The sequence below is a fragment of the Meles meles genome, chromosome 9 (genome assembly GCF_922984935.1).
Source record: "Meles meles chromosome 9, mMelMel3.1 paternal haplotype, whole genome shotgun sequence".
Taxonomy (NCBI): Eukaryota; Metazoa; Chordata; class Mammalia; order Carnivora; family Mustelidae; genus Meles; species Meles meles.
The window spans coordinates 38,625,327-38,649,905 of NC_060074.1; the positions used below are offsets into that span (position 1 = coordinate 38,625,327).

Sequence of the window (24,579 nt, forward strand, 5' to 3'; positions counted from 1 at the left end):
ATACATTAGAACTCTAATTAAAATTAATCAACCACCCTATTGATGAGTTTGGCTAAAATAAGAACCAAAAACTATAAACTTCTAAAGAGCAAAACACTGAGCATCAGCAGAACTGAAAGAAAAATGATAAACAGAAAAAAAGTGTTTAAACTGAAAGGACAAATGTTAACTTCCTTCAATAACAAAGAGCTATTCCAAATCAGTGGTGGGGGAGGGAAGGCAACCAAAAGAAAATTGGGCAAAAATAAGAACAGGCAATTCATAAGAAATATTCTCCCTCATTTGTAATTTTTAAAATGCAAAGAGAGGGACTCCTGGTTAGCTCAGTCAGTTAAGTGGCTTCCTTCAGCACAGGTCATGATCTCAGGGTCCTGGGATAGAGTCCCACATCAGGCTCCTTGCTCAGCAGGGAGCCTGCTTCTCCCTCTGCCTACTCTGCCTGCTGTTCCCCCTGTTTGTGCTCTCTCTCTCTCTCTCTGACAAATAAATAAAATCTTTTTTAAATAAATAAATAAAATGCAAAGAGAACCAATGAGATGTCATGTTTTATCAGTTAACACATAAAAATAAAAGAAAAACAGGAAAACCAGTGATGACAAAAATGTGGGTAAACAGGCATTCTCATATGCTGTTAGTAAATATGCCAAACTGTGCAACCATTTTGGAGGGCAATTTAGCAATCTTAGAATATTTAATATATTTATATTAATTTCTATTTATATTAATATTTAATATCTATACAGACACATATATGTCATTGTGTGTATAGCCATTGCAACATTATTTTTTTTTTTAAAGATTTATTTATTTGACAGATAGAGATTACAAGTAGGCAGAGAGGCAGGCAGAGAGAGAGAGAGAAGGAAGCAGGCTCCCAGCTAAGCAGAGAGCCCGATGCGGGGCTTGATCCCAGGACCCTGGTATCATGACCTGAGCTGAAGGCAGAGGCTTTAACCCGCTGAGCCATCCAGGTGCCCCTGCAACATTATTTGTAATTGAAAAAATGGAAATAATGTATGTCAGAAAAGACTAAATGTAGTCACACAACCACACAAAGGAATACTATTCAGCCACCAAAAAGGACGAGTTTGCTTTCTGTTTTAAGACAGTAAGATGTTTAAAGTAGATGAAGAAAAAGTTACACAGCAGTATGTATAGGGTGCTTTTATTTTTATATAAAATAGCTATGTGCATACTATGAGTATTTAGCTTCATATATGCTTATATGTACAGAGGGGAAAATGTGAAACTGCACACCAAAATGTAAATAATGATTAGTGCAAAAGTATGAGATTAATAGAAGGGGTGGAAAGAGGGTAAGAAAAGTTTACCAACAGGCTCTTTTTACTATAGGTCCAAAGATTTTTTTAATGTCCTAACATAGTTTGACAGTTGTTTTTAAAAAGGCCCATGACGATGTAAAACTATGAGTTAAATTAATATTTTAAATACAAGTTAACAGACTTTGCCATGTTTAAAATTGCTTTGCAAGAATTTAAAGTGCCATTGATGTACTCTTCAGAAAATATCTCAGAATTGGAGCAGAGATTAGTCAAGCCTTTGAGGTAAGCAAATTAAAAATAAAGACTCACAGTTAAATTTGAATATCAGAAAACCAATGTGTAATCTTTGGGGATCAAGGAAAACCAATTTAAAAGACCCACACAACCTGATTTCAAGACTTACTATAAAACTACAGTAATCAAGACAATGTGGAATTGGGCAAAAGGATAGATATATCAAGTCAATGAAATATAATGAAGTCTAGAAGTAGACCCACATATTATGGTCAAATGATTCTCAACAAAGTAGCCAAGGTAAGCCAGTGGAGACAGTCTTGTCAACAAATGTTTGGGGACTAACTGGATAGCAGCCATATGCCAAAAGTGAATAAAAATTACCTGTATATGGCACCACATACAAATATTACTTCAAAGTGTATCAGAGACCCACATGTAAACTTCAAACAATATAATTCTGGAAGTAACCAGGAGAAAATTTTCATGACCTTAGGCAAACAAAGATTTCTTAGGACAACCACCAAAAGAAAAAATAGTAATAAGTGAGACTTCAGCAATATTTTTAAAAAATGCTCTTTGAAAGATACTGTTAAGAAAATGAAAAGACAAGAGGCCCCTGGGTGACTCAGTCCGTTGAGCATCTGACTCTTGGTTTTAGCTCAGGTCATGATCTCATGGGTCATAATCTCAAGGGTTGGGAGATCACCTAGGGCTCACCCCCAGTAGGAAGTCTCCTTGGGGATTCTCTCCCTCTGCCCTCCCCTGCCCCCGCTCACACTGACTCTCTCTCACTAAAATAAATAAATCTTTAAAAAAAAAAGAAAATGAAAAGACAAGCCACGGATTAGGAGAAAATGTTTGCCAGTCGTATATCAAATCAAGGATTTATACCCAAAACATAGAAAGAACTCTCACAACTTATTTGAATAGACACTTCATCAAGGAAGATGTATGCATAGCAACTAGTATATTTTTTTAAATGTTCAAAATCATTAGTCGTTAGGAAAATGCAAATTAAAAAACCACAGTGCGATAACACTGCACACCTCTTAGAACAGCAAAAATCTTAAATCACCCGCAAAACCAAGAACTGATAAGAATGCAAGCGACTGAAACTCTGATTTGCTGCCAATCGGAATGCACGATGGTACAGCCGTCCTGGAAAGCAGTTTGGCTGCTTCTGATAAAGTTGAACTTGCACTAACATGACCCAGCAATCCCACTCCTGAGTATTTACTCAAGGAGACGAAAATCATATGTCCACTTAAAGACCTGCACGTGAATGTTTCTGGCAGCTTTGTGCTCAATTACCAAGAACTAGCAACCATCCAAATGCCATCAGTTGGTGAGAAACAATAGAATACTAGTCGGCAAGAGCCAAGAGACAAACTCTGGACACGCCCAACTACAAGGCTCAATCTCAAGAGCATGATGTTAAGTAGAAGCAGCACACATGTTGTGTGATTTTATCTGTGTGATGTTATGGAAAAGGCAGCAGTATAAGGACAGGAATCAAACCAACAGTGGCTAGAGGAGGAGGCCAGGGATAGAGTTCACGACAAAGTGGTGCGAGGAAATGCATGGGGGGGAGATGAGCCTTTCCTTTTCTTGATTACGTGGTAGTTACATAACTGTATGTCCAAAGTCATAGACCCGAAGGCTTAAAAGGGTGAATTTCACTGTATGTAAGTTATAAGTGAATGAAAAAAAAAAAGATCTGGAAATCCTTTGTATGAGGAACAATAGGGGAGGTCTGTTTGAAGTTAGAGGTTTCGGGTCTCTTTTCGTGGTTCCTATATAAAGTCTTCCCTCTCTAAGGTAATACATTGAGGATATATTTAACACTTTGCCTCTTCTAAAGCATTCCATGTTGCTTGGAAATTAAGCATGTGATTTTTCCTTAAATAACATATTCCAGAAATCTGACCTGAATGTGGGGGACCAGCCGCCCCCCTCCCTGGGTCATCCTTCCACTGGACAGATATCAGCCCATTTGCTCCAGACTCTGGTTCTGATTTCCCATGAGATGGTTTTTTCATCTCCTGTGATCACTTCCACCACTGAAGGCCTTCCACAAAGGAGTTTCAATTTGCCTCTGAAACCCAGAAGTCATTACAAATGTTTCTTGAAATTAACTACAAGCAGCAGATAAGGGCCAACATCGCAATTCTGAAGGATGTGCTGGCTTTCAGGAACTGTGAGCAAAGATAGCAGACATCTTTCTCTTTTCAAGAGCCTTTGCTTTGAAGTACACTGATTTCATTTCTCCAATCCTCGCTCTTTTTCAAAAGCCTTCTGCCTTTTCTCTCTCTTTAAGAAAGAAAGACCTTAACATTGTAAAAACCTGAAGCATGCTTAAGGAAACGAAAACTGCCTCACCTGGAAGCTCTAGCCCTTCTTCCTCTCCTCGTCCCCTCGGACACTCACGTTCAAAGTCATAAACATGGAGCAGTTTGGGACAATGCAGTAGGGCAATAATAAAACACTATACTTGAACCCAGATGCCAGGGCCCAGATCCCCCACTGGCACTGAGCCATGAAAACCCACCCCACCCCCAAGTAGTCATGAACTGGACAATCCTTTCTACTTTTTTTTTTTTTTTTAAAAGATTTTTTATTTATTTGACATAGAGAGATCACAAGTAGGTAGAGAGGCAGGCAGAGAGAGAGAGAGAGAGAAGCAGGCTCCCTGCCAAGCAGAGAGCCCGATGCGGGACTGGATCCCAGGACCCTGAGATCATGACCTGAGCTGAAGGCAGTGGCTTAACCCACTGAGCCACCCAGGCGCCCAATCCTTTCTACTTTTATAAAAAATAGTTTATAGGGCCAGAGGGAACCCAGAGGGGTTCCCCAAGCTACTCCCCTTAACCCTTCCAACCATCCTATTTATGAGTGAGGAAGCAGGGTTAAGAAACCTAAAAAGCTTGGCACTGGGAGGGATTCTAAACCTCTAAATTCCCACTGCAAGCCCTGACAGCTAGCATTTCCTTTCCCTACTGCCTCCCTGGAAACAGACGGTAACTACCGTGTCCAAACACACTCAACCAAGGTCTGATGGGCAATGAAAAGTTAGATTCTGTCCAGTTCGACTCCTGAGATGAAAGCGGTTTGAAGACAAGGGCTCTGTGTATCTGTCCGTGTGTCTCCCACGGCTCTCTGCCCTAGAGCCTGGCTCTGGACACCCCTCAAGGAGAAGGGACCGAGAGGTAGAGAAAAGGGGGAGCAAGGAGGACTCGGCTTTAGCCAAGTCAAATAAGTGAAAACAGCAAAGTAAACTCCTTCCACCAACATTTATGGAAACATTCAGAGACCGTCTTCCTTTGTCAAGGGCCAGATCGGTATCTTCAGCTTTGGGGGCCATACTGTCCCATCACAGTGACTCGACTTTGTCACCAGAGCTCCAAAGTGGTGACAGACGATACTGAAATGTGTGGGTAAGGCTGTGGTGAATAAAACCTTACTGATGGACATGGATATTTCAATTTCTTATAATTCCGCACATCACAAAATATTGTACTCATTTTGATCTTTTTTCCAACCATTTAAAAATGTTAAAACTCAGCACCTCGGTGGCTGAGTTGGTTGCCCTTGACTCTTGATTTCAGCTCTGGTCACGGCCTCAGGGTTGTGGGATCGAGCTCCGTGTGGGGCTCTGCGCTGGCCATGGAGCCTGCTTGAGATTCTGTCTCTCCCCCTGCCCCTCTCCCATCCCTCACGCTCTCTCTAAATAAATTAATAAATGAATCCTAAAGCTAAAAAAGTTAAAACCATTCTTAGTTCTTGGCGTGAAGGGGAGGGAAAGACACGATACGGGCTGTCCTTTGCCCACCCCTGCTTTAGTTCATCAGAAAAGTATTGTGAAAAGGAAGCTTTATTAGAAGGATTAAAAGCCAAGGCTACTGCAAAGGATTTACTGAAAACTATGGTGTGCTGCCCAGAACAGATCTGGCACCAGGGAAGTTATTAAACAAATTAAATCTGTCTTCCTGTGCCTTCCTGCTCCTAAATAGCACCACTCCTCATGTGCCTAGAACCCCCAGTGCCCTCGTGGTGTCCACAGCTGAGCCCCACTGAAGCCCTGGTGTATTCAACAATATTTATGGGGCACCTACTGTTTGGGGTGCCTGCACTGGGTGCCCATCCCAGTCCCGGTTTCTGCTCTGCCCTCACTCACCCTGGAGAGCCGGGAAGGGCAATTCAGAGAAGACCCTCCACTTGAAGACAATGATCAAAGACTTACATCATGAAAGTTGTCTGAAGACAGGTTAGTGCTCAAATAAAGCAATGAATGATTCCATAAAAGGCTAAACCGTGAGTGCATGCTCCATTCATATTATTCTCTGTTCCTGGCCCTCACTTGGTAAGTGGAGTATAGAGGAGGAACCAACAGAAGTGAATGCTGTGGGGTGTCACCACCAGAATCCAAGCCTTCTGTCACAACCAAAGAAATGAATCTCTACTGATGGAATTTTGGTTTCTTTGGAAGTCACATAGGAAAGGAATTTTTTTTTTTTTTTATCCAAGGGAAAGGGCTTTCTAGGCCCCCCAACTTTTGTAAAGAAGGGCATAAAACAAATAGTATTCCTATTAGAGATGTGTGCAACATCTATAATAAACTACTTTTTTATTGGGTGTCTCTCAGGCTAGTCACTGAGACACTTTCCGAAGCTACAATAGCCTGCAAGGTTGGCCACAGGATCCCATTTTCACAGATGAGAAAACCAAGCCACAAGACAATGAATTCCTCTCCAACGTACTCAGAGCTGGATTCCAATGCACACTGGACTCTTTCCACCCACCAGGCTCCTTCATGGAGACTTCAAGTCCACTTTGATATGCAAACCTCTGCCATTTGAGGAGGGCCAGGAAGGCCAGGATGCTCTTCTGGTGAGAATGACCAAGAGTAGGTGTGACTGTATTTGTTTTCTCTGCCACATGCTAGCCCCATCCTGGGCAGGTGGTGGGGGCTGTGGGGCCATGTGGGACAGGGCGGGGGGGTGGAGAGGAGCTGGCGGGGGCTTCTCATGCTGATCATACAGTAGAATCACCTGGACAGCATTTAGAAAATCACCAGTGCCCAGGGCCCATCCCAGACCACTTCAGTCAGAATCTGGGAGACAAGGGGACAGTAGGACACAGGCACTCCTCTTTGCAAAAGCTCCCAGGGGATTCTAGAAGCCATCAGGGCTGGACAGCAGTTGTAGGGGATGGGAGGCTCCAGAACGGAGGAAGGCGTAATTAAAAGAAATTCCGTCCACAAAACTTTGCTGTGTTATTGAATTTTCTCTTTGGGGGACAAGATTCCATAGTCCCAGCCACTGGATTAAGCAGCTCGGACCACAGCTGCCTACTGAATCACTAAGGAGATCTAAAAATACAACTTGGGCATTCTGCTTTCTGATTCAAATACCCTTCAGCTGCAGATAGGTTTTCTTCCCTGTTTGATGCTTATGAAGTGTGTGCATAAACAAAACCATTTTGGATGGTACCCTGTCACATGAGAAGCTTAAGCAAAGACGCTAAAGACAGAATGCCTTTTTGTCAGGGGGCCAAGCTGAGGAAAGTGATGTTTCCTAAGAATGCACTAGATAAACAAAATAGGAAAATCACTTCAATTTAACAACACCAAGAAAAACAACTGTTTTGTTTACTTAAATTGTTGCAGGATTTTAACAAGCTTTTCTCATTCATTTCAAAGGAGAATGAAGTCATGGGGAATTTTCTGAGAAATATTCATTTATTTCAGAATAAAAAAGAACTACAAATTTATCAAAATTTTAATACAAGGAACTGTTCCTCTTTTTATACTTTTGTTGTAACGTAACTCATCCCAGTGGGGAGAAAAGGCTGAGTCTGTTCCTTGAAGAAAGACAATCTCAGACAGAAATAAAATGGCATAATCATATTCTATATAAAAATTTCATCATCCTTTTCTTGGTATACTTAGTATTTGTGCAACGTTTTACCATTTTAAAAAACGTTTTAAAACTCTCATATTTCTTTCTACTTCTTGATAAACTTTACTATATGCCTGTTTGTGAATTTCATCTTTTCTATGAAGAAAATAAAGCAAACATATTAGTCCATTTTAGAGATATGAACACTGAGGTTCAAGGCTGTTTAATTACTCTCCCAAGGACACAAAAAGTTGACGGAATAGCCAGTGAAAGAAGCAGTCTCTTGACACCTCAGGTAACATTGAACATTTTGCACACATTACCACGTGAGTTTGGGACGCGTATATGTGTGCCTGAGTTTGTGCGTGTGTGTGTGAGCCTATTTGTGCATGTGTGTACAAAAAGTTCACTAGACTGATCTTGTGCAAAGAGCCAGAATTCTTTTTTTGTTGTTTGTTAGCTACCTTCCATCACAAATGGATACATCAGGGACACCTGGGGGGTGCAGTCTGTTAAGCAACCGACTTGATTTCAGCTCAGGTTGTGATCTCAGGGTCATGAGATCAGAGCCCTGCCCTGGGCACCAGTGCGCAACACTGAGTCTGCTTGAGATTCTCTCCCCCTCTCCCTCTGCTCCTCCCCACTGCTCTCTAAATAAATAAATAAATAAATAGAATCTTTTTTTTTAATGGATTCATCAGAGGCAAAACCATTGTTTCAAGTTAGCATGTTTAATCAGAGGAGAGGATTATAGAATCAGCTTAGCGGGTAAAATTGACTTGCATAAAAAGCAGCTACACAAGCAGCCTCTTTTTGCTCCAAGTGCAGAAACTGACACATTTTCATTATAATCCCAAAGGATAAGAGTCCTAGGAACAGGAGATGAAAAAACAAACAGGTGTCTGACGGCTTGAATATTTGGCAATGGATTATTTCATTACCAGAAGAAAGTTTTATAAGTAAAATCACACAAATTAAAATAATTTAAATAATTGCTACTTTGGCCCAAGAGAAGGGAGGAAAAGAAAAAGTGGGCCCAGCAGCAGCTGCCTCTGGTGCCTGCCTGCTTTCCCAAATGAACCTAAAAGGTGAGAAAAGCAGCCTTGATCTTTCTGAACTTGGGAGTTTATTTCAAACGCACCAGAAATATTTGTCTATCTTTTATTTAGTGCCCATTTGCTTGTCATCATGGGAACAAGAACTTCATCTGGGACCCAGAATTCTAACCCTGAGGTGAAAGTCCTGCTCGGGGGGTGGCACAAGGAAAATTTGCTGTATCTTTGTCATTCCTGCAGCCCTTTGCCCCAGCTGAGCCGAGTGGTTCAATCTCCGTGTTTTAGAGCAAAACCAGACTCAGAAATCCTTTCGTCTCCTTTTTACTGATGAGGGTCAAAGCGGTTATAGCCCTTGCTTAAGGTCACACAGCGAACAAAGGGCCAGGGCTGGACTTTAAACTCTACAGCTCTGCATCAGACGAGCTACTTGGGGGCGCCTGGGTGGCTCAGTCAGTTGAGTGTCTGCCTTTGGCTCAGGTCATGATCCTGGAATTCCAGGACTGAGCCCCCTCATTGGGCTTGCTGCTCAGCAGGGAGTCTGCCTCTCCCTCTGTGCCTCACCCTGCTTGTGCTCTCCTTCACGCTCTCTCAAATAAATGAAATCTTAAAAACAAAAACAAAAAGAACAGCTACTTGGTCAAATGCCAGCTCTACCACTGACTAGCTGTGTGACCTTGGGGCAGTCATTCAACTTTTCTACACGTCATCTATATAACAAGGACAGTGGCTACCAGTTGGTGCTACAATACCCAGCTTATCAGAGACTGTAAACACTGGTGAATTATTTTGGTAAAGCCCCCTAAACAGGGCTGGTGCCTGACAAGTGCTTGAGCAAAGAATTAGCAGCCATCATCATCACCACCACCATCATCACCATCATCACCACCATCACCACCGTCATTTCTCTGTGGGGTGGTTTCCATATACATTTCAGAATCCATTGACTCCTCGTGACTTACCATGTTTAAGTGTGAAAGAGGACTTAGAAAATATGTATTTTGAGTGTTGTATGATTTTCAGGGCCATCAAAATGCTAAATCTTAGACTGGTCATTCAGTCAAATGAGCTTCATTTCTACATATGACAAATGACACTTGTTCTAGCTACCTCATACAGTTAGGCAATGAGCATATGAAATGTGTACAAAAGTTTAAAAAGAAGGAAAAGAGGTAGCATCTTTGGAGGAACTACGGGTGCTCAGTGATTTACAGCACTTAATGAATGTAATCTTCCCAAAAATCCTGTTGTGAATATCCCACAGACAGGATGGGCAGCCACTCAAAATATGGTTGGAATGTCAAGACTGACAATGCCACACACACACACACACACACACACACACACACACTGGCAGGATATGAACAGGTTTCTTGCTCACATAATGGGGTCTCTGGGGAGACCATGCAGCTCCCAAATAGATCCCTGGTGGCTTAAGAGGGAAGGGAAAAGAACCGGCCTGGGGGCGTGGACGGGAAGCTGCAGATGGGGGTGGGGCCAGGAGCACATGGGCGGGGCTTGCACACATGGGCGGGGCTTACATGGTTGGAACCCCCGCCCCGCACCCAGGCTTTGCGATCAGCCTGCGGGATGTGGAGCGAAAGGCAAGAGTGAGAGGTGAGACTTAAAAGCTGTCAACAGTCACACATCAAAAAACCAAATCAAACCCTTTCTTACAAACCCTATGAGGTAGATCTGGTTCTCAAAGATGAGGAAACTGAGGCTCGGTCAGTTTAGATCACCTGTCCCAGTAGGTTTAACTGTGGCAGCTCAACTTCAAATCCTCACATCCTGCCTTCACACCACACATCTCCCAAAGCCAGTGAGTTCCTGTCACCGGATGCCGCCAGAGTACCGCCTGGATCCACCAGCTGGCCCCAAGTCAGTCAGCCGAGCACAGAGAAGCTGCAAACAGCCTTAATCCATTTTAATCCTAACAAGTGGCATATGAGTTTCTTAATTTTCTCGGAAAAAAGAAAAGGAAAGAGGAGAAAAAAAATAAAACTTCGAATTATGTTCTATTGTTTCCATTGCTAACATTATTGTCTTTGTGATGGGGGAGGGGTGACACTTAAGGCTTCTCTTCACACACAGGTGAAATTCCATTTCCAATGTAGCCAGTGAGCATTAGGTTGTATTTCAGTAAGCACCAGTCTGCAATGGCTAAAATCCATTTCCCTTATCTGTAATTGAATGTGTGTAAGGGTTTTTTTCCCCCTCTGTTTATCTTCTCTACTGAGATTGCCTTCTTTTTCCCCCCACAGAAAATGAGAGTCCTACTCCAAGATCATGAAAGATTAAATTGAAATTATCAGGATTCAATTTTTTAGGGGTTATAATTCTCTGACTCATCTCAGTTAAGCTCTTCTGGGTAACCACGCTAGATCAGATTCCAAATTTGCTAAGCTTTCCTGTTAGAATTAGACTTATTTCAGCTCCCTCTCCAATGAGGAGCTCAGAACACCGGCACTGCTTCTCCTCAGGAAGGCAGCACTCCACAGCTAACACTGCTGGAATGGGAGCTATACAAGAAACCCAAATCTGTTTTGAACCAGTTGGTGCTACAATATTTAGGTATCAGTTTGTGAGTCTTTTCTGGATGAATTACATGACACATCAAGTCACTACTTAGGACAAAAAAAAAAATGTTTCTCTATTAGTCATCTAGGAAACACTACAGAGTTCTCTCCCTTTCTTGAGGATTCCTTATAATTTTTGAGTCACACACACACACACAATCTCAGAGTTGGGTTAAATTCCCAATGTCCAGTCTTTCTTTCCCTTTACTTAAACTGAAGTACACACTAACCTACCTTCTCCTGTCCTTCCCCACTATACTGAGTCTGAATCAACTATTTCTTTCAAGGATGGAATTCAGACATGTAAATATAACAGCAGTTCAATAGAAGCATTCAGGCAACTCATTCCTTCAGGAAAAGTCATACAAATCATCAATCAACAAGGGAAATTAGTAAGTAAGATTTTGTCCTAATGGTTAGAAAGGCTCCAACAGCAAATTCCCCAAAGAGTCATCATGCCCCAAATTCACCTGTAATGATATCACACACAATCACATCATCATCATCATCCCCTCTGAGGAAATTAAAGCTTATTGGAACCAGTTAACAAAGAAGGCACAACATTGAAAAGACAGATTCAGGCGGGTAATTTGCCCCTAAAGAAAAAAAAAATTCTAGGAAATAGCAAACATTCTGGCTGTCAAGGTCAAAGTTCTCAATCCCAAATAGCTCTATTAAGAAAATATTAAAGCTTATCTCATCTCATGTGTGTGGCCTTTCTTCTCTCACAGAAAGAAGAGTCCGTTTGGGCATTCTCCAAGTAACTCTTGGAGCATTTTATAAAATGTTTATGAAACAAACTCCTCCACTCCAAAGGCATGAAAGAAAACATCTGATCCCAGATATGTTTCACATTCACCTGATTTAACTGAATAATTCCAGAGAAGTTCATTATTTGCCCCTGCCCTGGAATAGAGACTTGGGGGTTTTCTACCAGCACACACTGCTACCAACTAGCCTATCTGAAAATGTTGGTGTTATTAGGTTAATAGGTTTCACTGAGCTTTAGCATACTTGTAATCCAGCCTCATTTATTATGTTCTGCCAAATTCTCTTGTAAATCCCAAATCCACGGGCGGCCGCTGGGCCATCTCCCATCCCTCGCGCCGCCCCACGCTTCCTCGAAGCTTCCCAGTGCCCTGCTCACGCCCTGCAAGCCCGACCCAAACGAGGAGCGGCCAGCCCGGAGCGCGACACACCGAGCCCCACGCACAATGTCTCCTCGAACGCCTCCGACTGTTGCAACACCCCCCTCCTAAGCCCAGAAGCGGCTGCTCGCAGGCCGCAGAAAGGCAGCTGCCCTTTCGGCCTCCAGCTGCCTCATCAGAGCCCTCGAGGCTGGAGGAAGGAAAGAAAGTGTCCGACCACCTGGCACTGAGCCCGCCATCACCCGACTCCCACACCGCGCACCCTCGACATACGCAGGGGCGAGCGGGACTGGGAGCAGGGGCCACTTGGACATTGATCACGTCGCCGGGGACGCTCGGAGCTGGCTCTCCGAGCTGCCCCCGCGAGCACCCAGATCCCCCTCTAACCGAGCATGGCTTGGCCCGGGCCAGGAGGGGCGCGTCACTTGGTGGCCAGTGGTCGCGCCAGGAGTACCGGGGCTGGAGGGGCGCGCCACCAGAGCCCCAGGCTGGCACGGCAGGAGAACTGGGTGGGCAGGGACGAGGCACTTGGAAGGTCGGCCCGGGGTTCGCAAGCACGCGCGCCGGGAGGCCAGATTCATCCCCTCCCCGGAGGAGAAGCCGGTGTCAAGCATGCTGGAGCCTCGCGCCGGGCAGCGCGCAGCGTCGGGCGGAGAGAAGCTGCTGGTCCCCGGCCTGCGCCCCGCCCCACGCCCGCCCGGTCCACTCACCTCGCAGTTGTTGCCAGAGACCCCGGCGGGGCAGGTGCAGCTGTAGCCGGGTTCGCCGGCAGGGGCTGGGGACTGCGGGCCGGGCTCCGGGTGCGGGGTGCACACGCCCCCGTTCCGACAGGGCTGCGCGGCGCACGGCCCGGGCGCGGGCAGGGGCGCGGCGGGCACCGGGCTGGCCAGGCAGCCGCCGCGGGGCCCCGCGCCGAGCAGCAGGAGCAGCAGGGCCGACGTGGGCAACAGCTGCGCACCGGGCGCCGGGGCGCGGCGGGGCGGCATGGCCGACCGAACGGGCGCGGGAGCGGAAGCCGGAGCTGGGGCGCGGCGGCGGGAGCGGCGGGAGCGGCGGCTTCGGCGGCGGCGGCGGCGGCGAGGGCTGCTCGGCTGGGCCGGGCGCCTCCTGCAGCTGCTGGGATCCGCGGTTCCCGGGGCAACGGAGGGCGGGCCTGAGGGGCGGGGCAAACGGGGGCGGGGCTCCGGGCGGGCGCCGACAGGGGAGGAAAGGGGCGTGGGGACCCTTTCCCAGCGGAGAGTTGGGACGGGAGGTGCCCAAAGGTCGCCCCCGGGCCCACAGGCGTGAGGGGTGCCGACAGAGTCGAGGGTGTATCCAAAAGGAGCCTGAGGGGCAGTAGCGGCGGCCCGGGCCGGGCGGGGAGCTAGGCGGTGCTCGGGAAGCAGAGGTGGTGGAGGGGTCAACGCCGGCGCGGGGAGGACTTTACCGAGCCCCCAGGTGCCGAGCGGCCGAGCGGAGGGCGGGGTGGCCCCGGCTCGCAGCAACCCCCGCAGCCTCTTGGCGCAGAATCGGTGGGACCGCTGCGGTGCCCGGCCTTACCTCATTCCCCGGGGCTACTCTTCCCCCCTCCCACAGCACGCCCCCGGCGCACACAGCCCGCTCCGCGCCTCAGCTGAACCCCGGAACCCGGACACCCGCTCATCCGCGGGGCTTGCTGGGAAAGGCCCTGGCGTGGGCTCCGCGGGCCCGGGACCCTTGTCCTTGGTGCTGACCGAGGAGTCTCCTTCCTCTCCGGCTCTTTCCCGAGGGCGGAGCCGTCCGTGCCACTCAGAAACGTCTGACTGTGGCGTGTGAGAGCTGGAAGAGACCTCAGGATCAATGTCCAAACCTGTGGTTGAGCCGCCGAGGAAACTGAGGCCCAGACAGGCTGGACTGGAACCCAGTGGGTCACTTGACTCCCAGCCCAGAAAGCTGTCAGTCTTCTGCAAGAGCAGTTCAGAAGCGCAGGTTCGCAAAGGCCCTGCCAGGATTTACTACGGAGCTCTGTGTAGAAGAAACATCCATCGTGACCTACTTGGGGAAGGGGGGGGGGGGGAGCTCTTCTAAACGTCCTGATTAGGCTAGCTCATGCTTTGACAGCCAAGGAGGTCCATTTCCGTTGCATAAACGCAACGGGCTTTGTCTCCACCACCTGACCTTTCACCACCTCTAGGTATAGACTCCCAGGTACTTGTTAGCTTCTGTTTAAGGTGGCCTCATGAGAAATGAAAATGCGACTCTCGTGGATTGACAGTTGGGCAAATTTTTCTTTACGGTACACAAAAATAGTTTTGTAAAAGCTGGGCAAATAAAAAGTGGAGAATCCACGTAAACCCATTCAGGGAGGTGCCCCAGGTGGGCAAGCAGGAGCCGCTAAAGTGTCCAGTGAACACAGGAGGTAAACTGTCAAGCTTTTCCCAGTCTTGCACACGGAGGAGCAAATGTCAGGCTTTTGTACTTAGGAAGATGCCTAAAATTCATGTGGTCGTTGCAGGAAATCGTTGAAACCTAGATGCAGCTACATTCAGCAGGGGAAATTCATACCTCCAAGTGGATCAAACAGTTACTACATATTCCTTCTCACCCATAGTCTTTTATCTGAGACTTCTTAAAAAAAAAAATCTTAATTTTATGCCACGCCAGCACCCTCTGCTGGTACTAGTCTCACCGTTCAGGTGTTTCTTCCACTTTCTGTGTCCCCGGAATATGTGTCCCCGGAATATGTATTCTTTCCCGAAACTAACTTTTCTTACCTTAAATCCTGAAAAAAATGCACTGGTGCTGCTCACTCCCTTCCATCAACACACACACTCAAATGAAGTGTGAGGAAGTTTGTAAGCCAATTAAAAATTAGTTAAAATTAAAATTAAAGCTAAAATTAAAACACTGTTACTTATATTTTTTACCTGCAACCTCTTTGTGTGTGAATTTGTATCACTTTGAAATATGGAAAAAAAAAAAACTAACACTGGCTTTATTTTCTGGGTGCTGATTTCTGACTTTTCCAGATACTGTGAAGCTTTTGTAAAAGTATTCTGTCTTTAATCTTGAATAAGCAAATTATGGCAGAGACAATACAAGACCATTTCCTTTTTCTCCAAGCTAAAAAGAAAGACTAAATCTCCCAGCCCCCTTGATGATAGGTGGAGCCATGTGATTGGTTCTGGACAATAGGACATACTGCTTTGTGCTCTGGCCCCAAAGAACTAGACACTAAATATCATGCAAGTGTTTATTATTGCTATTGCTATTATCATTCTTGAAAGAGTGGGTCTTTTCTTTGGCTCCGAAGGGTGATTTGGTAGTTGGTTGACAGTTCCCAACCATCTGCAAGATCCCCAAATACCAAACTAAAAAGTGCAACTAATATATTACCATGTCTTATTAACAGAATTTATTGAAAAACTATTGGTTCTACCTTTAAATAAGAACTAAAAAACCAATTATCATTGGGTTCTTATTATTCCAAACTTGCATAACATCAAATCTTCACCCTAATCCACATCATTTCCTTTCTTGATAGACACCCTACATTTATAAGTTGAGGGCAAAATATAAAAATAATGTGTCTTGATTTCAATAAAGAATGTGATAGAACTCTCATGATCACCTTAGGGAGAAAGTAGACTTGAAACCATTGAACAAGTGTTGTATACACATACTAGTCAGGGGCTCTCTAGCAGGCTAGAGGAAGTTTTTAGGGAAATGCCATAGAATCTCAAAATTCAGCAGTCAATACAATTCATTCTAGAATCAGGATGTCAAATTATCTCAACCAGAGCTAAAATAAGTGAAATAGAGTATTAAGTGAATGATAGTACATTTGGCCTTACTGCCATTTGTCAATACTTCGGTCTCTCCTTTTTTCTAAGAACTTTCTGGTAGGACTGTATTTTCCTGTCCCCTTGAAGTTAGCTGTGGTCATATGACGTGCCTTGATCAATGAAACATGAGGGGAAGTAGCAGTAGCACTTCCAGGTGGAAACCTTTAAAATTCAATGCATGATTCATGTGACCATGCTGACCAGCAAGACTCCAAGAGTTGGAGGCTCCCCTAGCCTGTGTCCCTGAAGTAGTACAATGTGGTGAAGCAATGGGAACCTGCAGGAGGCATATGGTGTAAGACATAAATGATTGTAGTTTTAAGCCACTGAGAATCAGCGATGTTGAATAACTCCAGGTCACACGCTAGTAAACGGCAAGGTAAGACTAATTATTCCCAATGAGCCATGTAGCAGGAGCAGCTAGCTCAGACGGGCTATTCCTGTGAGACAGAAGGCTGGATATCTAATTGGAGATCCCAAGGTTTCTGAATTTAATGGAACAGAAAAATTTCAAGAAAAAATGTGGTCCATTTCTTTTCATGGATCTATTCCAGAGTTATAACTCAACTGCATTATACTGTAGGATGTTCTAAAAATGCTACAAACCAATGCAAATATAATTGGCTTTGTTTTTTGTGTTTTGTTTTGTTTTTTGCATTTTGTCACAGGAGTAAAACATGCTCCCACACTCGCACACGTTCATGGGCGTTTGGGGAACAGCTGGCCATAAGGAGAGTAATACTTCTCTTTGTGGTGAGGTTCTCATACCCTATGACCTCAAGAGTATCCTGTAGGAATGTTAGTATCGATGCAGAGTATGATGATCCATACACTGAGAATCTCATAGAATAAATTGCAGAGGTTACCTGCTATGATCTCCCAGGGCCAGAACTAAGATCTAAATTACATTTACGTGGTGTGATAAATCACCTTCAGCTTACCTGGGGTTCCACAGGTACTAACATATGCATCTATCAATGATTTAACACCCACCTTCTCCCCAAAGCATTGAAGTTTTCTGCAACAATTGGCAGGTTGATGCCTATCCTTCCCTCTGCACCAGAGTTGCCTGCAGACAACAACGTCTTCATTGTTGTCTCTTCTCACTTTCAGTTACTCTTTAAAGATAATGCTGAGCGAAATAAGTCAAGCAGAGAGAGTCAAGTATCATATGGTCTCACTTATTTGTGGAGCATAACAAATAACATGGAGGACATGGGGAGATGGAGAGGAGAAGGGAGTTGAGGGAAACTGGAAGGGGAGATGAACCATGAGAAACTATGGACTCTGAAAAACAGCCAGAGGGTTTTGAAGGGGCGGGGGGGGGGGGGGAGGTTGAGGAACCAGGTGGTGGGTAATAGGGAGGGCACGTACTGCATGGAGCACTGGGGGTGATGCCAAAACAATGAACACTGTTATGCTGTAAATAAACAAATAAATAAACAAACAAAAAAGATAAAAGGGGACATTCCAGCCCCCCTGCAGAGGATGGGCCTGGATGCTCTGTTGAAGGCTGGAGTCAGCTTGGGAAAAAGTCAGCCACACAATCTAGAGAGAAGGGACATTGTTACATTGCCTGACAATTTCCTGCCATGAGATCAGCACCAAACAGTCTACCATAACCAGTTGCGTAAGGAGTCATGATGATGTTGGGCAAAAAAATTTTCAAGAGATTTTATTAATTTATTTGATAAGAGAGAGACACAGCAAGAGAGGGAACACAAGCAGGGGAGTGGAAGAGGGAGAAGCAGGCTTCCCGCTGAGCAGGGAGCCTGATGCACGGCTGGATCCCAGAACCCTCAGATCATGACCTGAGCGGAAGGCAGATGCCTAACAACTTGAGCCACCCAGGTGTCCTGAAGTTGGGCAAATTACTCAGTCTCTTCACCTTCAGATGCCACATAATATGGAAATAGAAATCTCTAAGTTGAAGAAGGTCATCAGAGGAATGTGGTGGCCAAATGACCTGCGAATTGGTTACCTGGGCAGTTAGAGGCTCCTCACCCATGTCCTGGAAATGTACTTTCTACCCACTCTTTTCAGTAGCCAGAGCTATTCAAAGACCTAGCCTTGAGAGAATAAGGTGCTGTTGAGACCATCTGGACTAAATATGTGACTGAACCCAGTTAAGGTCTCCATATAAACCTCTAAGATTCTGGTGGGCAGGTGTGGAGATCTACTCATCTTGCTGTCACTGAAGACAAACCTGGTATGTAAGTTCTCTTGCTTATTCAAATTGCCTCCTAAGAATTTGGAGTGACCTGCCCCTTTCTTCAGTTTCTCCTTGTCCTCTATGTGTGGGACGGAGTCTCAGATTTCACCTGGAAAGCACCCAAGGTTGTAAACCAAAACCCTACTTGATAGAGATCTTGGGAAAACTAAATGGGATGATACCATTTGGTAATGTGTGGAATGTGTGCAAAGTTTCAGGCACTAATATACGTATATTTTTTTACACATTATCTCATTTAATCCTAACCCCAGACCATAAGGCAGAAACCCAATTAAAAGAAGACAAAATTGAGGTACAATGAGATTAAGTAAATGGTCTATAGTCCCCAGTACGCTAGTGAAGTGGCCAGAACTTGAGGATAGAGAGGAGTCTGGCTGAAGTGTGTACTTTGAACCTCTTCTCTTCATCTGCTGTATGAATTTCCTACCGTGAGGAGTCTGATACTTTGTAGATATGTCATACATATACGATGTATGCATCATATCCAATGTATAAGTGATGTGTGTTTCATATATGTGAAGTGTATCATCTATGTGTGTGATGTCTTGTGTGCATGTTGAATATGCTGTATGTGTATAACATATATATTCTGTAGACACATGAATGAATACATTGATGCACAATGCCCAGTGGATTTTGGTTTATTAACAGGGAGGCACTTAAAGGTTTTCTCCCTCCCTCCCTTTCTTTCTTTCTTTCTCTCTCTCTCTCTCTCTTTCTTTCTTTCTCTTTATTGCTTACATGCTTACTTTGTAAAGTGCACCACTATGATTTGCAGAATTACAGGATGTGAAAACGGGATGGGACTCTTAACGATCTTTTCTGAGGAGGAAGAAGAGACATTAAGGAAGGTAATGACAACTCTCAGCTGGGCAACAGTAGAACTAGAAGGAGACCCCCATCTTCTGAAGTCCACAGTTCATGCTCTTTCCTCTTCCCCAAAGTGCCCTTTCTCCACTCCCAATATCTCCTACCTAAAGGGCAATCAAATTAAAATGCAGTGTGAAAACACAAATTCTAAGTCATGGGAGCTTTACATGTCTTTGAAGAGTCTTTACAAAAATAAATATGATTTGCCTATGTCTAGCCACAAGTGCTGGAACTATTATCTTATTTCTTTAATTACTAGCATCCTTTTTAAATTAGTTATCTAAATGTTTTACCATTTTTATGCAGGTTATTTTACTCTGGATTATCATTGAACACTTCCTAAATGCTGTGTTTAAGATAGGTTCACATTAACTTTCTTCCCCCTGGACTTGCTGTGATTTGAATTAAACTGTCCTGGCAGCTGTTTAAAATAGTTCTAAATTCTTTTACAGCATCAGTTAATATTGATTTTATCTAGGACAAGTTTAAATGAGAAGTCTTGAATAAAAAGACAGAAAGGAAGAATATCTTCCCCACATAAATATTTCATAAAGCACTTGAACTACCACCAAATGGAAATCAGATATTTTCACAGAGACTCTTGAGAACATGAAAATTATGTTAAGCTTAATACTTGCTTTTATTTCCAGCATTTTGTTATTAAGAAGATTGTAGCATACTGGAATAGAGGAGTGTTTTCAAAAAGGAATCCATATCAGCTGGCTTAAAAATAAGGAGGTTCAATCCCAGGCATCTCTTTTGCTCTTGAATTCACGCTGGGACCTTGAAACAGAATACCACAAAATAACTCTAGTCCTTGGATTTTTCCAGTGGCCATGGAAATACTTTCATTGACTTTTGTCAATATGGAAAATATGTCTAGTTTTTATTTCCATATGGAAGATTTTTCCTATGGCTTAAACAAATTAGGATTTTATTCTCCCACATAAAAGAAGTCTGGAAGTTTTTGGTCCACACTGATAAAAGTTCTCCTGATGACTCACACAATTACCAGCAGAGAAACTTCCTGTCTGCAGTTTGGAATATTCAAGCTGAATTATCATCAATTCTGCTTGTGATGGGACATCTGGTGTTTTCTCCACTAGTATCTGTCCTTCTTTCGGTAACGGGACCCAACTTTTGCTTTGAAGGAACCAGCCCTTAGCTCAACTTCCTGTGAGACCGACCCCAAGAAAAGATAGGCAGAAAGCTTTTTGATATTGATTTTGGCCATCACTTCTTGACATGACACCAAAAGCACAGGAAAAAAAATAAATAAATAAACAGATGGAACTACAGCAAATGAAAGAGCTTCTGCCCAGCAAAGGAAATAATCGGTAATGAAAAAAGAACTTATGGAATGGGAGAAAATATTTGCAGGCCATATTATATCTGATAAAGGGTTAATATCCAAAATACAACTCAAGAACCAAAAGTAAAATGGCCCAACTAAAAAATGGGCAAAGGAACTGAGTAGACAGTTCTCCAAAAAAGACATACATATAGCCAACAGGTGTATGAGAAGGTGATCAACATCACTAATCATCAGGAAAATGCAACTCAAAACTACAATGAGATTAAGAAACAAAATGAATGAACATGGGGCAGGGTTGGGGAGGAGGTGAAGGCAAACCTAAAACAGACTCCTAACTACAGAGAACAAACTGAGGGTTGCTGGAAGGGAGGTAGGTGGGGAGAATGGGTTAAATGGGTGATGGGCACTAAGGAGGGCACTTGTGATGAGCACGGGCTGTTGTATGTAAGTAATGAATCACTAAATTCTACTCCTGAAACTAATATTACACTGTATGTTAACTAACTGGAATTTAAATAAAACCTTGAAACCACCCCCCACAAACTATAATGAGATATCACTACCACCCCTGTTAGGAGTTTGTTTTTTTTTTTTTAATTTAAAAAATATCCAAAAACAAAACAAAGGATAACACACGTTAGCAAGGATGTGGAGAAAAAGGAATCCTTGTGTACTGTTGATGGGAATGCAAATTGGTGCAGTCAATTTGGAAAACAGTATGGAGGTTCCTCCAAAAATTAAAGTAGAACTACCCTATGATGCAGCAATCTCTTTTCTAAGTGTATACACAAATTAATTGAATTCAAGATATTAAGGATAGATTAACGCTCCACTGTTCATTACAGCACTAGTCACAATAGCCAACGTAGGGAAATAGCCTACACTCCCATCACCGAATGATGGATCAAGAAACTGGGGTATATACATGCAATGAAGTATTGCTTGTTCTTTAAATGGAAGGAAATTTTGACATTTGCAACAGTGTAGATGAACCTGAAAGACATTAAGCTTAGTGAAATAAGCCAGACACAGCAGGATAAACAGCAGATGAAATCATTTATATGAAGAATCTAAAATAGTCAAACTCCTAGAAGCAGACAGTGGAATGCTGGTTGCCAGAGGCTGGGAGAGGGAATATTAGTCAAAGAGTACAAAGTCTCCATTACAAAAAATGAGTAAGTCCTAGAGATTTACTGTACAGTATATGGCCTATAGTTAATAGTACCATTTTGTAAACTTAAAATTTTGCTAAGACAGGAGATCTTATGTTAAGTGTTCTTATCACGAGCACACACACAAATAATAATAATAAAAAGAGGATGGGAGAAAATGTTTGAAGGTGATGGATATGTTTATAGCATAGACTGTGGTGATAGTTTCAGAGATCTAGACTTATCTCCAAAGCCATCAAGTGGTACACATTAAACATGTATGACTTTTTGGATGTCAGTCATACCTCAATAAGTGGTTTAATAAGTAAATAAGAAACTAACTACACCTTCCAAGAGTGGTCATCTGACCTAAGCCTGATTGTTCCCCTGGTGACAGAGACTGGTTCAGAGATGGGCTGATGACCCTAGTCACATTCTTGTTGATTTTATAAAGTATATGAACCACTGACACCAAAACCCCACAAAGCTAACAGACACATACCAAAAAAAAAAAATAACAATAATAATAATTGATGTAAAGACCCTTTAAAAATTAGCAAAATAATCCAGCAAATAATTTTTAAAAAATTAATGTAAAATGACATGTAGTGTTTGTTCACAGAATAAGAACATGATTAAGTATCAGAAAATCTACTCATCTCTACTAACAAATTTAAACCCTATGATATTCTTCATAAATGTGAAAAAAATTGATAAAATCTGATATACATTCTTGGTAAAACTCTTAATAGAATGAGAAAAGAAGGGTGCTTCCTTACCACGATAGTATCTATCTCACCCCAAAAGTTAGCATCGTGCTTAATGAAGGAATATTAGAAGCAATCTCATTAAAATTGAAAATAAGACAACGATACTCCCCATCATCATTATCATTTAATATTGTGCTTAGGGTATTAGCTCAAGCAAGTATTCAAAAGGAAACTTACATCCAAAATTGGGAAGGAGGTGAAGTGATCATTATATGCAGACAATATGATTGCATCCCTAGAGGATCCAACTAAAATTATATTACAAACAGTAAGACAATTCCAAATCATGTCTGGGTACAAAATAAATATATAGACTCAAAATGCTTCATATCTACAAACAACAAGCAGTTAATAGATATGGACATGAGGAATTCCCATTTACATTAGGAACAAAAAAGAAGAAACCTTGTGATAAACACAGTAAGAATGTGAAATAGCTATTGAAGAAAACATTAAAATATTATTGAAGGACACAAGACAAAATTGAACAAATATAAAGGTACACCATGAATTTGGATAGGAAGACTTAACATCATAAAATATAAATGCCCCTAAGCTCATGCATAAATGTAACACAATGAATAAGTTCACCAATGAGATCTTTAGATAATGAAATTAGGCAAGCCGGTTCTAAAGTTCACATGCATTGGGGCAGTCTGGGTGGCTGAGTTGGCATTGGGCTCTTGGTTTTGGCTCAGGTCATGGTCTCAGGGTCGTGGGATCCAGTTTTGCATTGGGATCCACGCTCAGTGGGGAGTTTGCTTGAGATTCTCTCTGTCTCCCTCTGCCCTTCTCCTACCCTTGCACGTGCACACACACACACACACACACACACACACACACACACACTCTAAAATAAAATAAAATGGTTCACATGGAAAATGAACAATCTAGGAGAACCAGGAAATTTCTGAACAAGAAGGTAAACAGGTACAACTAACTCTACTAGTATTTAAACCTGATACAAAACTTCAATAACTAAAAGAATGTGGTACATTATACCGACAGACAAAATTATGGAACAGACAAGGGAATGCAGAACTAGATACTTGTGAGAACTTAGTCAATGCTAGGAGCTGGACTCAGTAAATTGTAGTGGAACAAGTGAGTCACCACAGGGAAAAAAGAATAGCGTTGAGTTATTATATGGATTATTGAAGCCGTACTCCAACTTACACCTAAATAAACTGGATCAGAAACTTAAATGTAACCCCAAAAATGAAGCAAAAAAAAAAATACAAAGAGAATTCGGGGCAGAATGTTTTTATAATCTCGTAGTATGACACATATCCAGAAACCATTAAAAAAAGACCAAAACATTTGTTAACATAAAATTACAAAATTTCACATGGCAAAAATCACCATATGCAGAGTAAAAACACTGAGAAAAACATTTGCAACTTTATCAAAATCAAAGGGTTGATTTCTATCCCTTAAAGTAGCACCCCCCCCCCAAAAAAAAAAAAGGATATTGGCTCCTTTGGATATTAGCAGCCTGGCTGGGTAAGTACTTACAAGTGACTGTTTTTATTCTGCACAGCAGGTCTGTGTATTCATAATTTTAATAGATAGTGTCAGATCTCTCTCCTTATGGATTCTACTAATTTCCTCCCCCTCTTTTTTAAAAGATTGTATTTATTTATTTGAGAGAGAGAGAGAGAGAGAGAGCATGAGGGGGGGGGTGCGGGAGGGGCGGAGGGGAGGGAGAAGCAAACTCCCCGCTGAGCACTGAGCAGGGCACCAGAAGGGGTTGGGGGTGGGGCTGGATCCCAGGACGCCCAGATCGTGACCTGAGCCCAAGGTAGACGCTTCACCAACTGAGTCACCCAGGTCCCCCCACCTCCATTTCCTCTTTATTGTAAGGTTTTATCAAACTTTTTGTTTTTAAAGAGAGGCAGAGGGCCACATGCAGCGTATTTGTCTGGAGTCTTAGAAGCTTGACTATCCTACGTTGTCCTACAGATGGACCTTGACAGCCTGTTTGGAGGTTCCAGCAGGATAGTATAGCTACTCCTATGCCCTTGACCAAGGATGGGTCCTCCTCTACTGGGGACGGTCACTGGGACACTGGAGCCTCGAGGGAGGACGAGGACACTGGCTAGCCTTCAAGATAAGCCGAATAAACCCTGGCGGTCAATGGGGTGACAGATGTTGCTGCCAGACCACCCTCCCATTCTCAGACTTTTGGGTCTCTGAAAATCTACCAGGTGAAAAACGATCTCTCAGTACAGTTTCCAAGTA

At 43.3% G+C, this 24,579-nt stretch overlaps 1 protein-coding gene across 1 annotated transcript in view; it reads right to left on the minus strand.

Moving 5' to 3' along the window:
* DNER (delta/notch like EGF repeat containing) overlaps positions 1 to 13,238 on the minus strand; it is a 313,530-nt gene extending 300,292 nt beyond the window's left edge. The window contains exon 1 of the mRNA XM_046017974.1: positions 12,907 to 13,238. Within this exon, the coding sequence (XP_045873930.1) occupies positions 12,907 to 13,182 (276 nt within the window). The 5' untranslated portion in view covers positions 13,183 to 13,238. The remainder of the gene's footprint in view (positions 1 to 12,906) is intronic.
* Positions 13,239 to 24,579: the final 11,341 nt, after the last annotated feature.